Source organism: Takifugu rubripes, chromosome 18, assembly GCF_901000725.2.
Source record: "Takifugu rubripes chromosome 18, fTakRub1.2, whole genome shotgun sequence".
NCBI classification, from domain to species: Eukaryota; Metazoa; Chordata; class Actinopteri; order Tetraodontiformes; family Tetraodontidae; genus Takifugu; species Takifugu rubripes.
In genome coordinates this window covers 155,282-169,381 of record NC_042302.1, presented here as the reverse complement: position 1 = coordinate 169,381, position 14,100 = coordinate 155,282, and the positions used below count along the sequence as shown (strand labels likewise).

The following is a 14,100-nucleotide window of genomic DNA, read 5'->3' as shown; positions in this document are numbered from 1 at the left end:
TAACTTCAGAGGAAGACAAACATTTGAAAAGGCATTTGGATGCTCTTACACATCCTGAAGGAAAAGTCACCTTATTACATGTATGTGTTGCAGGACAGCAAGGAGGTTGTGGGTTGAATCTCCAACTTCCAGTCTGTGTTGGCCCACCACCAACCTAGATGGAGTTTTCTCTATTAATAAAGCTTTATTATGTTGAAGCACTTAACAAGGACACTCAGTTCTTCACCACTTCAAGCTTTATGGAAGTTAGCAGATGAAAAACTCAACAGTCAACAGACAGATCCTGGATCAACAGTGTTGCAGATGCCAGGACATGCACCAGCTGAGAGCTGGATCAGAACGTGCAGCTCATCTGAAAAGGATGTTCCCATGGACACAAACCAGCTTAAGGAAGACCAGAACCTGTCCAGAACCTATCGACGCTGCTCCCCTCCAACGTCTGCGCTGGATTCTCATTCATCATTTTCTCATTTACACACCAACAGTGATTCAATAACAACACAAAGATGGTTTTGTGGTGAAGTCTTGTTAAAGCAGAGGTGAAACTCTCAGAGGAGCAAAGATCCAGGGGAATACACCGCCCTGGTGCTGAGCGACAGACGTGAACTGTTCATGACGTGCCCCCCTCCCCCCCCCCGCTGAGTCCGGCCAGAGTCCATCAAAGAGCCATCTCCCTCCCCAAGGGATGAGGGCTGGGCTCATTTCTTCTTGGTGGCTCTCTTCCCCTCTCCCTTCTTTGGTTTAACCTTCCCTCTCAGCTTCCTCAGGCGGATCATCTCCTCCTTGAAGTCCTCATGCTCATCTCTGAGAGAGGAAACAGAAGCCCAGGCTGTCACGAGAACACAGCACCAAACACATGCTCGCTTTACTCAGGAAGGGCAGACAGGCAGGGAGGGAGAGACAGGGAGGGGAGACAGTAAGTTAGGGAGGGAGGTGGAGAGACAGACAGACAGAGCGGACGGACAGACAGGGGTGTTGTGCAGCACCTGAACAGGCCCAGGAAGCGCAGCTTCTGTGTCATGGCGTAGTAGATCTTGTGCTCTGGGTACCACTCATGCACCTCCTTCCTCTTGGCCAGTGGAAGCTCCTGGAACAGCTGCACCACCTTCAGGGACCTGGAATCGGCTGGATTAACAACTTCTCCAAAGATCTGTGCGCTGAGTCGGGCCATGCGGACCGCATAGCTGGACAGGCCAGACATGTCTGCTGCAGGCAGACAGCTTGGGTTAAAGGTCAGCAGTTTAAAACATTCAGCAGATTTCTATGTCAATAAACAGGAGTTCATTCAATAAGGAATAATAAATCAATAAATATGACTGTGCCTATCCGCCTCAGTACATGCTGGAGGTCCTGGCTCCATGAAGCCAACAGGACATCATCATCTGCAAAAAGCAGAGATGAAATCCTGGGGTTCCCAAACTGGACTCCCTGGACAAGCTGGGACCAGCATAGAAGTCCAGCACAGAAGTCTGTGGTAGTGGAGTAGTCAAGGGTCCAGCCTGTCTCAAGGAGCTGGGGCCCAGAACCCCTGCTGTGGGTAGACGTGAGCCCGATTGTCTCTAATACCTCTAGACCTGCTGCACAAGCTCACCCCCGACCACAAGGCGCTCGCATTCCAGCCCCAACTCCTGCCCCGTCTATACAGTGAACGTGGCCAACCTGCACCTTTAAAAAGTCTCCTCTTTGTTGCTGATGTCCTGAATGGAGATGTTATAACCACCATAGGCTTATTATAAATGAACTGATTTTAATAACTTCAGGCTATTACAACCACCATTATAAAAGACAAAACAACGTGCGAAGGGTCAAACAGAAAAATCGACGTTATAGCAACAAGACCATTGTAAAGCTGCTAAAACAGGTCAGTAATATTTTCTTTGTGTCATTTTCAGGCAATAAAATCAGCTTCATATGTGGAGGATTGAGCTGGTGTTTGAAGTCCATCCCGACCACATCAACCAGCCCAAAAAGCGGTACGTTTGAGCCCATTTGTCTGCTTCGAATGTGTTCCTACCTCAGTCTTGACACTGTTTCTCAGAGGAAGACAGAATAAAGTCCTGTAAACTGTAACTGTACCTATTATACACGTTTTTAAGATAACGTCAACCTTCAAGTGACATGCAGCAACTGCAGAACCTACTGCGCATGAGTCCCAAACAATTCTTTCCCCTTCCGGTTTGTAAGATTATTAAAAACAAAGTAACTATTAATTTATGAACTACATAAATGCACCGTAAATTTAATACAAATCCAACACATGACACCCGTAGTCTATTACAAGATAATACATAATGTTTAATACAAAAACTCGTGTACTTCTTTATCGTTTATGACGCAAACAGGAAGTTTCTTACGCTTAATGATGTCCGTCTAGGGAGCCTGACAGATAGCAAAGGTTCTGGTTATCTTTACATATATGGACAAATTGTAAACAAACAAACAATAACTAACTAAACAAATAAATATTTTTATAAAATCTTGGTGTGTTAAAACAGCTCAGTGAGAGTAAAGCCGTATTTCGAGTTTATTAACACAAGAGGGCAGCAGATATGCGAAGAAATAATCTGCATTTTGTGGATGCATCTCAAATTTCAGGCTGTAAGAAAAAATTGAACGGGACCAGGAAAAATGTCATAATTCCTTGAGTATTTATTAATTGGTTTTTTTAAAATAGATTTGATTAAATACGTGAATAGTTTAATGTCACATTAAAATGATTTAATCTTTTATAAGTACCGGCAGCTACAGATCAGTCCTGGAAATAAAATGACGTATGTGAGCTGTAAAATATAGATTTAAGTCCTCTTGGACATAACAGGCAGTATAGAATATTCCAGAGCTGAAACGTATCAGGCGGTGAGTAGAGGAGCCTGTTTGATGGCGCAGGTCAGAGGTCAGGGGGGCGGCGCTGATGATTGGACTCCTGCCCTGCTCTCCAGCATCCTGTGCTCATCTTCGCTGCACGGCCACCACCAACACCACTGCCACCACCATCATTATCATCATCATCAGCAGCAGCAGAAGGTTCCCAGCAGCGCCATCTGCAGGCGTTCAGCGTCTGGATCTATATAACAGCGTCAGATAAACCTTCCGCGTCATTTTCGCCTCCTCTTTTCTCCACCATCTTTAATATTTTCTTGATAGTTATGCAGCAAGTGCATATTGTTTCTATCAGAGACTAACTGAATTTTCACTAGTGTTCTTGTCGCTAAACTGGTGGATGCTGCTAATCCCGGGCTGCTGAAATAACACTGCTGGTTCCGCCGCAGCACGCAGTAAAACAGAGGCACAAACATCGCACAGAGCTATTCCAAGGTTTTCCTCAGCTCAGGCTCAGCTCACCTCTGCCCAGAACTCCGGCCCAACAATGCAGCCGCTGTGCCGAGAGGACGGGAGCTGAGGAACTGTCCGTCTGTCGAGGTGCTGATGCGGCTCTGACCGAACTATGGCTGCGGGAAAGCTGCTGCTCTACGCCGGACTCTCGCTGTCTCTCTGCGCCCTCGGTATGCTGGCCGTGGCGATGTGTTCTGACCATTGGTACGAGACTGACGCCAGGAGGTACCGGGACCGATGTCGAGGCTTGACCAGCCGCCGTAAGGACCCTGGCTTCATCTACATCCCCAACAACAGCCTGCCGCTGCGGGCCCGCCGGGAGCAGAAGCTGGCGCCGGCCCGGAACCGGCGGCAGCTGTTCGCCATGAACGCGGTGAACGACTGCGACAGGCAGCATAACTCCACCAACATGGGCCTGTGGAGGAAGTGCCAGCGGCTGGGCTTCAACCAGGAGATTGAAGCGCTCATCCAGAAAGGTAAGAATGAATTAAGCACAATCCAGCTGGCTGCTCCTTAATGACCAGTCACAGCCCAGTCAGCAGAACCAGTTTGTCCTTGTTACACGGCACGACCCAAAGAGGCCGTCAACTTCCCGCCTGAGAACCTCTGTGCGTGGTGGAGTAAAGCACCATTTAACCTGGACCCACTGGTGCCATCGCCCCGTAGCACCATCAGTTGGAGGGTCTCGAGGTCCACCTGTCCTCTGTCAAAACAACGTCAGCACTCGGTGTAGTAAAGGTTGTTATAGCAGGGTTGTTCTTTCCATAATTGGGGCCAAAATGCTAAAACTTGATGTTAGAACTCTAAACTGCAGCAGAACGACCCAAAAACATGTGGGAGTGTTCCGCTGAGAAAATCTGAGTGTAACGTGAGTATTCAGGTGAGGAGGTGTTCTAGGAGAGGGCTAACTGTAGTTAGCATGTGCATCAGCTCATTCCATCACATGATTTCCTATTTTTTGCTATTATTGTGTTATTACATTACACAATATTACACAGCCCAACTGTCTGTCTGCTTGTCTGCCTGTCTGTCCGTCTGTCTGGGAGTGATTTGTGGGAGAACAGATCCACACTGTTTATGGACCAACCAGCTGGATGTTCCAGTCTTCCCAGTTCATTTAGATTATCAGCAGGGTCTGCCGTCATTAAGGAGGCCAAGACGTCTCCTGGCAACCAAAATGGTCCCGTTGTACATTTGTGATGAGAGCAATGCTAACGTCGTTCAACAGATCGTGACAGGCTGCCAAGATTTGACCAATGTGCCCTCCCTTCCTTTCCTGGTTCTGGTCAACAGCCCAGCAGCTGGGTTTTGGGTCAGCTGAAGTCTGACAAAACGGGTTAGCCCTGCGAACATCTGGACTCCCACCACAACAGTCCTGTGAGTGCAGCTGTGCTTCAACAGTGGAGCCACTGTGGAGCTGGGAGTTCATCTGGAGATGAAGATTTAAACTGGGCGGGGCTTAATCAGGTCACTCTCTTCTCTAAATAGGTCACTGCCATAACAGTCTCTAATTATTGGTGCTGGTTCTCTCTGCTGTTCTGCATAATCCCACCAAGAAGTGTGTGGTTATTATGCATGGTGGCGGTGGCGTGGTGAAGCTCAGTCATCCCAACGAGGAGCTGGAGAGGAAAATGAGAAGACCCCTGGAGGAACAAAGGGACTGTCCCAGCAACAAGACTGAGGAACTAAGAGGATTACATAAAAAGAAGGTGGTGGAGGATGAGGGCTGAGGCCTGGGCCCTTCATCCTGAAATATTTGTTGTTGCTCAGTGATGGTTTCAAGTCCAGATCAAGGCACTCAAGTCCACGATGAAGCACCTTGTGTGGGCAGAGGCCTCAAATGAGCATGGTCCTGGAGGGGTCCCACTGGGGTTTTTATATGATGGGGGGGGGGGGTCTAAATGAAATAGGACAGGGGTCTCACCAGGGTCAAGTAGCACAGAGCAATTAAATAAAATAGAAGAGGTTCCAGGATGGGTCCCTTAGGGGGTCCTAGTGGGACCCCAGAGGGTTTTTTTTTTTATCACAAGGAGGCTAAGTGTAGGAGTAAAGGGGTTCTAGAGGGGTCCTGGAGATGTCCTGGTGGAGTTTTGTAGGACAAGTGGGCTAAATGAAACAAGACAGGGTCCTGGGGGTGTTTTGTAGTGTTCTGAATAGGTCTTTTACGGGTCCTGTAGCACCAGGGGCCCAAATGAAAACAGTACAGGGGTTAGGGGTGCCTAACTCTAACCGTGTTAATCCTAACATCAATTTGAGGAGGAACTCTTGTTCTGTTTCACCAGTAGTAAGTAGTGAAGGTTCTGTGAGAGGCTTTATTGTGGCCACAGCTGCGCATGTGAGGGTCATTCCTGGTGTCCTGGAAACACGTCAATTATTCAAACACACAGGGCTGAATAGTCTTCAGCTCGTCTTAGCCCTCCTGGAGGATCCGGAACCTGAAAGCCAGCCTCAGGCTACTTTTCTCATGCTAAAGCTATGCTGAAGTCCTGAGGCCTTGAGTGAGCCTCTCTAGGGTCGTGGTCCCAACCCTCATCCTCGCTCTGCTCAGCTGGAGAGTGAAGGTCTACATGTGCCATCATCACATGACTGTCCCAGAGCTGTGAGCTCCTGCTCTTCATCTTTTTGTGAGAAGGATGAAGAACATGGTAGCTGACAGCGTTCCTGCCCACAAGACTGACAGAGGGACTCTGTGCTAGGGCTTTTGACATCCCAGCTTAAGTCTTATGAAGTTGTGATCACTCATATCCAGTGATTTCTGTAGTTTAAGCCCAACGGAGATGAAGATGTGAGCGCCACCGCTGCAGGCTGGATGATACGATTGGCCTCCTGCTGACAAATGTGGGTTTTTCTGAATGAGTGACATGGCTGCACTTTAATCAGCAGCATATTGAGTGCAGAGACGGCTGCGGGCTGGCAGTGATCCGCATCAATCAGACCTTTATTCTGCTTCCTGACTCTTGATGTGTGAGGAAGAGCGGCAGTGAAGGGAGCTCTGTGGCCACAGCTGCCTCCCTGTCAAAGAAAGGCCTTTTCACTGCTCACAGCACCAGGGCTATGCCATGAAATGGACCCATGACTGTGCACCTTCAGCATCCCCTTATTTGATTCAGGTCTTTCCAACTGCCGCCGATGTCTTCATCACTGCACCTGAAAATCTGCAACAAAGTGAAACTGTTTGAAGCAGCAAATAGAGAAACTCCAGAAGTTTGTCCAGGTCATAAACATAGGGACCAGATGACTGGGTCAGAACCAGAACTGCAGCTCAGTGGGTCTTCCTGCTTGACAGTGCTCAGAGTCTATCAAACCAGCAATAGGGTCAGAGACGGGACGGCGATGAAGCTGACCAAGAGGTGGCAGAACCCAGACCCAGAAAAGACCAACAGAAGACTACACAGGAAACCACAAAAAACAGCAGAACCTCCACCAGCTTCTGCTGGCGGTTTGCCCAGGATGTCTTTAATGTTGAGTGGTGTCAGGTGACTGACAGCTAAGGAGCATGTCCTCACTGCTGGGTGACATCATGTCCAACTATGTTATTAATGAGGCTTCAGGAACGCTCTGCAAACACTCGATCCAAGTCTGGTTCAAGAGGACCCAGGAGTTGATTTGAGCCCCGAATGTGTTTTGATGAGCAACAAGCTGCATCAAATAGAAGAATTCTGAAACTTTGGGGTTTGTAGTTATGGTTCAAGGGGTGAAGTGTCTGTGTGTGTGTGTTTGTGAGAGTGTCTGTGTGTGTGTGTGTGTGTGTGTGTGTGCGCGCGCGTGCGTGCGTGCGTGCGTGCGTGTGTGTGTGTTGGAGAGAGAGAGAGATTCAGCATCAAACAAGTATTTCCCAGCAGGCTTTTACACCTCAGAATTCAGTCAGCTGGGTTTCTGCTGGAGCTCCAACATGGAGGCGACGATCTGCAGCCTTCCTGTGAGCAGCAGAACTCAGTGTTCTGAGAGTGGAGCCACACAAGGGGGAGGATGTGTGCACCATCAGGTTCAATCCTTGTCCACAGCATGAAGGTAATCACGTGTTGGGTAGGGTTCAGCGTTAACCCTATGATGGCTACATCATCCCAGGATTTCAACCCAAGAGCAGGATGACCTTTTCCCTTAATGCCAAAGGTTCCTCGGTGCACCACTGTGGTGGAAAGATGTGTTAAAAACTCACTGTCGTTTTCTAGAGACAACATGAGTTGGTTTGGTGGTGGTGTACTGGTCATTACTGTTGTCCCACAGCAAGAAGGTCTCGAGGACAAGTTGTTTTCGGTCAACTAGTGACTCGAACTGGCTGCAGGTATGAGTGGTTGATGGAGCTGGAGAATTATCTAGGTGACCCTTGACGCCAGGTAAGAAGTGAGCCGTTTAAGGCTTTGACCTCCCAACTATTCCTCTAAGAGTGATCCGCCGATGACAGGCAGGCACAGACTGAACTCGCAGACAGTGGGGTGGAATCAGGTTCTTTGAAAACTTTAATGGTTTTACAAAACGAGTAACTTTATGCAGCGTTAAATGGGTCAGAACAGGACAAGCCCCGAACAGTGCTGAGCTGGGATGGGCAAGACTGAGGCGAGCTGGTACCACTTAAGGTTCCTCAACGAACTGGTGGAGAACATGGGAAAGAGACCGGCTTTTAACCGGCAGATTAGTTGCAGCGGTACAGGCAAAGTGGTGGGACCAGGTCACAGCTCTGCCCAGCCTGGAGGAAAACAGACACACACACACGGAGATACAAGCAAGACGCACACGGAGATACAAGCAAGACACACGGAGATACAAGCAAGACACACACAGATACAAGTAAGATACACACAGAGATACAAGCAAGACACAGAAATACAAGCAAGATACACACAGAGATACAAGCAAGACACACAGAGATACAAGCAAGACACACAGAGAAACAAGCAAGACACACTGAGATACAAGCAAGACACACACACAGATACAAGCAAGACACACACGGAGATACAGGTAAGACACAGAGATACAAGCAAGACACACCCGAAGATACAGACAAGACACACAGAGATACAAGCAGGACACACAAAGATACAAGTAAGAAACATGGGGATACAAGCAAGACACACAGAGATACAGGCCAGACACACAGAAATACAAGCAAGATACACACAGAGATACAAGCAAGACACACGGAGATACAAGCAAGACACACACGGAGATACAAGCAAGACACACAGAGATACAAGCAAGACACACAGAGATACAAGCAAGACACACATGGGAACAGGAGAGACAGACACAAAGAGGGAGCCTTAAATAGTTTTCATGTCCTTCCTGGCCTCCACTCTACTTGTATCTGAGAACTGAACTGATGAAAGAAGAAGAAAAAGAAGGTCTGAGGTAGACCCAGAAGGTGGTGGAGCGGTGGAGGACTCTAATGAGGACTCCTAATGAAATGACTTCCTGGTTTTCTTGATTGATTTTGTGTCTGAACAATCTTTTAGGGTGCAGGTCTCACTGATCTAAACTAACAATGTTTTTCCTCCTCAGGGGCCATTTCAAGGTGCTCCTACATCAAGTATCACTACTCCTCAGCTAGCATCCCTAAAAACCTCTCCTACAACATCACCAAGACCATAAGGCAGGACGAGTGGCACTCCCTCCGTAAGTTCCTCCCTCTGGGGACGTCTTCGAACACTGCTTGTGTCTCTGGTTAGATGATGAAACTCAGTGGTCATCACCTCTACATAACGTGACTGATGTGACCTGGCAGGAAGCCGCACACAGGTCTCTTCCTTTCAGGTCTGATCTTCCTCTGCTCAAACCTCTTGGAGGTCCTTCAGGAAGGCAGTGAAATAACACAGACACATATTTCCAGTCATTTTTTGGTGCAACATGAACACAGAAAACGTCAGAACCCCTGAGTGTTTTACCTGAACTTTACCTGAGCTAGTCTGATGAATGTTTTGAAGGAAGAGTCACAGTTTTTGATGAGAATAGCTCAGTAGGTGCATTCATGTCAGTAGAGCAGGAACAGTTAATCAGCCTGGAACTAACCGAAGAGAAGGCCAAATCCTCAAATGTCTGGACAGATTCAGTCCTCAAACATCTGGACAGGCCGAGTCCCTGTAAATCTGGACTGGCCGAGTCCTCAGAATTCTGGACAGGCCTAGTCCGCAAACATCTGGACAGATTCAGACCTCAAACATCTAGACAGGCCGAGTCCTCAAACATCTGGAAAGATTATGTCCTCAAACATCTGGACAGGCAGAGTCCTCAAACATCTGGACAGCCTCAGTCCTTAAACATCTGGACAGGCAGAGTCTTCAAACATCTGCACAGCCTCAGGCCTCAAACATCTGGACAAGCTGTTGTGTTTACCATATTTCCCGTAGGTGCCATGGATGTTTTACCTGACTTCCTTGGTCTTTCTCTCAGGACTGACGGGTAATGAGGGACAATATTAGTGTGAAAGTGATAAACGTGTAATTTGTCTGCGTCTGTGAGACAGTGAAGGTGACCTTGTGGTGTTTCCTCAGATCTACGGAGAATGACAGCAGGCTTCATGGGCATGGCGGTGGCCATCATCCTCTTTGGTTGGATCATCGGTGTGCTGGGTTGCTGCTGGAACAGAGGCCTGATGCAGTATGTGGCTGGCCTCCTCTTCCTCATGGGAGGTGAGGCCCCAGTACAAACATGTTCGTCTCACCTCATCAGTCATACAAAGAGCTTTGAACTTTGGCTGCATTACTTCTAAAAAGGGGTCTCTATTGTAACCTTTCACCTTATATATGGTGTCTACAACACTGTTGCTGGCTGAGAGAACAGCTGCAGCAGCTAAAATGACAACAGAGAGGGTGAGAGGACCCTTTGAAGACCTCGGAATGGTCACTGCTTCTAAATTATTTCATTATTCCATTCAAGTCCTATTCAGACCTTCAGCACCTGATGGCGTACAGTTGATTCAATTGTTTATATGCAATCAAATCAGTTTTACAAGTATAGCCTGTGCCCTTCAGCTGGGGTCCCAGAGCCTCCTGAAAGATCCATACCAATGAGTCCCAGCAGTAGTGTATGATGACCTTGACTCTATAACGCTCACACAACTGTCCTGAATCTGGGTTCATCTGACCAGTCAAGATTGTTTCTAGGCGCGTTACAGAATCCCAGGGCCTGACCCCCAACAAGCAACAGTGGCAGTAAAAACTCCCCTCTAACAGGAAGAACCCTTGAGCAGGACCAGGCTCATCTCGGTGGATCCTCCTGGTGATGGGGGTCTGGTCTGTACTACAGAGGGAAGAGAAGGAGACGGAGAACTGGTAGAGGATAGAAGAGGTAGAGATCATGGAACCGTGTCTCAAGCTTACTGAGTCTCGCCTCCAAACCCATAAATAAGCTGCACTTTCTGCGTCTATTCCCTTCACTAAAGAAGGCAAAAGAGTAACTAAACATTTCACACACTGAACAGACACAGGGTGAGACCATGCTACTGCTAATGCTCGGTAGAATCGGTGGATCAAAATATCCTACTTACAAATGTGAGGCAGTGAACCCAACTCACACCGTGCACCAACGACCTCCACAGAGGAAGCAGGAAGTGACGCAATACGCTACCGCTCAGTTTTGTCTCCACACTCCTTTGAAACTCCTGATCATCTGAACCGTGTGACAGCCGATGGTAAAGTTAGTTAGTAGTAGTAAGTTAGTGATAGTTATAGTTTAGAAGAATAAATAAATGTTGAGATGCATTAATATACATATAAAGCGTCACTACAGCGCTACAGGTGGACAGGGCTGTAGGCTGCAGGCTGGTGGTCTGAGCAGTTGTTGAAGGCTCAGGTCAAAGGTCAGCTGCTCTAACAGTCTTTAATGTACAGCAGAACTGGGGGATGCAAGAGGCTGGTTTTCACGCCTGCTTCATTGTGATGTGACATTTCTTTCACTGGTGTATTTCTTGTTTACAGGAACATTCTGCATCATCTCTCTGTGCACGTGTGTTGCCGGTATTAACTTTGAACTTTCCCGTGACCCACGGAACCTGTACAGCCTCCCTGATGACATTGGCCATGGCTACGGCTGGTCTATGTTCTGTGCGTGGGGGGGTCTGGGGCTCACCCTCATTTCGGGCTTCTTCTGTACCCTGGCTCCCTCCGTTCAGCCGGTCCACCGATCCACCTGCCCCAAGTCCAGACAGGAGAACGGCACTGTTTGCTAAGGGGCCCAGGCTGATAAAGATGGAGCAATAGAGGAGTGCTGTCCCCTCAGGCCCATCTCAATGACAGCTCTAACATGTGAACCGTGACGTGAAGGAAGCTCTGGGCTGGTTTCTCCAACAGAGCGGACTCTTCGTTAACTTTGTTTTTCACTCTGTCTCTGCCCCTTTTCTTTTGCATCTGTAGATGAGATTGTGTGTCAAGGTCACAGGAAGTTGTTCTTACCTGAGCAGATCATTTGCCCCTGGATGGATTTCTGCCCATTTTTCTTTTATCCTGATGTCTGCTGCCATCCCAGAATCACCTCCAGCTACACCAACGTCCTCACTGAAACTACAGAAGAAGGACAGGTCACCATCCCATAAAGTAAACAACTGGGGAATTCCCAAAAGTAAAGTGATGCAAAGAAAAAGAACAGAAGCAATTCCCAGTCAGTAGTTAACACTTAATATAGTAGGGACATGGTTCTGAGTGGTTGGACCAGTATGGTTGGACCAGTGACTGAAGCACTTATTTGAAGGTCTTTGACCTCTTCAGTTCTTCCTCATTCCCTCGGAATTGGACCTCTGTTTAGGGATTTTATTCCTGTGCGTTTGAAAGCATTAAAAAAGCCCAAGAAAAAAAAAACTCTTCAGAGGACTCTTGTCCTCGGCGTGTTGAGGGGACCAACAGCAGTGGAGCCGCTGGAGCTGCTGCGATGAGTGGATCTCCTGAATGAAGGAGAGGAGTGAGGAGCCTCCGGCCTGCTGTCCGTCATTCTGGATCATTCCCAGTGACATGAAGCTCACAACATAACATTGTCCAGGTGGCTCCCGCGGGATCCCAGAGTTGGACCTTGTTGTACAGAAGAGGCCATCTGACCAGCACTCATCTGCTCTCTGGTGTAAGCTCACCATCATTAGCTTTAGCCTTTTTTACATGCATTCTACTTCAAGTGTTGCTCCTTTTATTGAACCCAAAATGTTATGAAATAGCTGTTCTCATAGATGTTTTTCAGTTTCAGATGTTGATACGTGTCCGTGTGTGTGTGTGTGTGTATGTGTGTGTGTGTGTGCGCCTGCGTGCGTGTGTGTGGTGGATATCGTTTGACTTGTAGAGAAAAGGGTATAACCAAGCTAGGACCTAGCACCTCTCTTGCACACACATAAAAACCTTAAAAAAGCCACATCTTTTCTGTAAAATCCCGGTAGATTAATTCTTGTAGGTACAGAAGAGCCCTTTTACTCCCTGTGCTCATATAGACATCCGTAAGACATCTATAAGACAGATGGGAGACTAAGTGCCCCTTGGATCCAGTATTGCCAGAGCTGGACCAGTGCAGCTGAGACATGTCTGTGCATCAGTCAGGATGATAACAATGCAACAACTGGGCCATTTTATCTCATACTGGGACAAGTCAGAGGCAGCGATGGAGTGTGTGTGGTTTGTTAAGTCAACAGGAGTTGCCCTGATCCTCCATAGCTGATAGAAAGAGCCCTAAAGTCAGCGCTAACCTGTGCATTTGGGTTGGTCCTGACTCATATTGTCCGTCTGTCTGTCTGTCCATCAAAAACATTAATAAATACCTGAATGGAACCTTTGATGTTTACGCAGCACAGCTGGATGTGTATTCTTCTCTGATAACATCTGCATCTCAGTAACAGTGGTTTCCATGATGACCAGCTTGATTGTAGGAGAGTTTATTGGACACAGAAAGAAAGACACCAAATTGTAAAGCCTGGAGGAAAACGAGCACAATGAGAGCAAATTGAAAGCTTCAGTGGAGCATTGGAATAAAAATGTAGCAACAACAATGATAATATTAATCGCAATACATTTTATAAACGACTGTCCAAGGGAGTATCCAGGAGAGTGTCCAGGGGACTGTCTAAGGGACTGTCCAGGATAGTGTCCGTTATTAAATCTATATGAAAGCAAGAGGAACCGTTTAAAAGTGAAGAGGGAACCATCAGGTTGGAACAGGTGCTGATAACTGGTAAGGAAGAACTTGTAACTTGGATCTTTGGTCATCAAGAGGTTTAATATATTTAATTATGTTAGGTTCGAACGACCTAAAACATGAGAAACAAATGAGGCAAAGACAACAGCTTTAAGTATTACTTGCAGCAAGGAGGACGGAGAGATGTGCTCAGTTACAGATCTCCAACACGTCCTGAGGCACATCTTCCACCATCCTTCTTTTACTGAGATTAGGAGGTCCCTAGTTACAGAGAAATCAAATGTGCCTAAAGGGAGGGGGAAACACAAGATAGCAGGTCCCATACAAAGCAAAAGACTGTAAATCATAATGGTGAGATTATACGTAGGTCTTCACTGATTTGATTAGCTTAGCTCACACACAGCACATTCTTCCATATCAGACAGATTAAAAGAAGAACACCTCCTGCGTCATGCTCTGCAGCTCTATCTCCAGTCATTGTTACTTCCTAATACTCCCCACAACAGCTGCATTCCAGTCGTCCTTGACCAGAGAAGTACGAGTTCACACATCAAGCATCACGAACATTAAGCATTAACAAATAATAAGAAACACTAAGTAATGAGTAACAATATAACAAGAATAAAGAATATAGGAGGAGAGGAGAGGAGAGGAGAGGAGAGG

The 14,100-nt window shown here is 47.3% G+C and overlaps 2 protein-coding genes across 5 annotated transcripts; one reads left to right on the top strand and one right to left on the bottom strand.

The window, feature by feature from the left end:
* Window positions 1–218: 218 nt before the first annotated feature.
* On the bottom strand, window positions 219–2,180 carry mrps33 (mitochondrial ribosomal protein S33). Of its 2 annotated transcripts, none has more exons than XM_011613140.2 (3): window positions 2,015–2,180; window positions 987–1,203; window positions 219–804 (listed from the first exon to the last, which is right to left on the bottom strand). In XM_011613140.2, exons 2-3 carry the CDS (start codon window positions 1,199–1,201, stop codon window positions 699–701), a joined length of 321 nt encoding a protein of 106 aa, XP_011611442.1. In that variant the 5' UTR covers window positions 1,202–1,203; window positions 2,015–2,180; the 3' UTR covers window positions 219–698. The 2 variants fall into 2 exon arrangements, with proteins under 2 accessions (XP_011611442.1, XP_029681114.1); XM_029825254.1 differs by having other exon boundaries at window positions 987–1,206; window positions 2,015–2,179.
* On the top strand, window positions 1,102–13,088 carry tmem178bb (transmembrane protein 178Bb). Of its 3 annotated transcripts, none has more exons than XM_029825253.1 (6): window positions 1,102–1,232; window positions 1,893–1,973; window positions 2,887–3,809; window positions 8,836–8,949; window positions 9,825–9,962; window positions 11,685–13,088. In XM_029825253.1, exons 3-6 carry the CDS (start codon window positions 3,446–3,448, stop codon window positions 11,861–11,863), a joined length of 795 nt encoding a protein of 264 aa, XP_029681113.1. In that variant the 5' UTR covers window positions 1,102–1,232; window positions 1,893–1,973; window positions 2,887–3,445; the 3' UTR covers window positions 11,864–13,088. The 3 variants fall into 3 exon arrangements, with proteins under 3 accessions (XP_029681113.1, XP_003972674.1, XP_029681112.1); XM_003972625.2 differs by having other exon boundaries at window positions 2,940–3,809; window positions 11,250–11,828; XM_029825252.1 differs by having other exon boundaries at window positions 11,250–11,828.
* The last annotated feature ends 1,012 nt before the right edge of the window (window positions 13,089–14,100 follow it).

Coding starts and splice junctions, on each gene's coding strand:
- tmem178bb (XM_003972625.2), top strand. CDS start 3,446: ATGGCTGCGGGAAAGCTGCTGCTCTACGCCGGACTCTCGCTGTCTCTC. Junction 3,810..8,835: donor TGAAGCGCTCATCCAGAAAG/GTAAGAATGAAT, acceptor TTTCCTCCTCAG/GGGCCATTTCAAGGTGCTCC. Junction 9,963..11,249: donor CCTCCTCTTCCTCATGGGAG/GTGAGGCCCCAG, acceptor TCTTGTTTACAG/GAACATTCTGCATCATCTCT.
- mrps33 (XM_011613140.2), bottom strand. CDS start 1,201: ATGTCTGGCCTGTCCAGCTATGCGGTCCGCATGGCCCGACTCAGCGCA. Junction 805..986: donor CGCTTCCTGGGCCTGTTCAG/GTGCTGCACAAC, acceptor TTCCTCTCTCAG/AGATGAGCATGAGGACTTCA.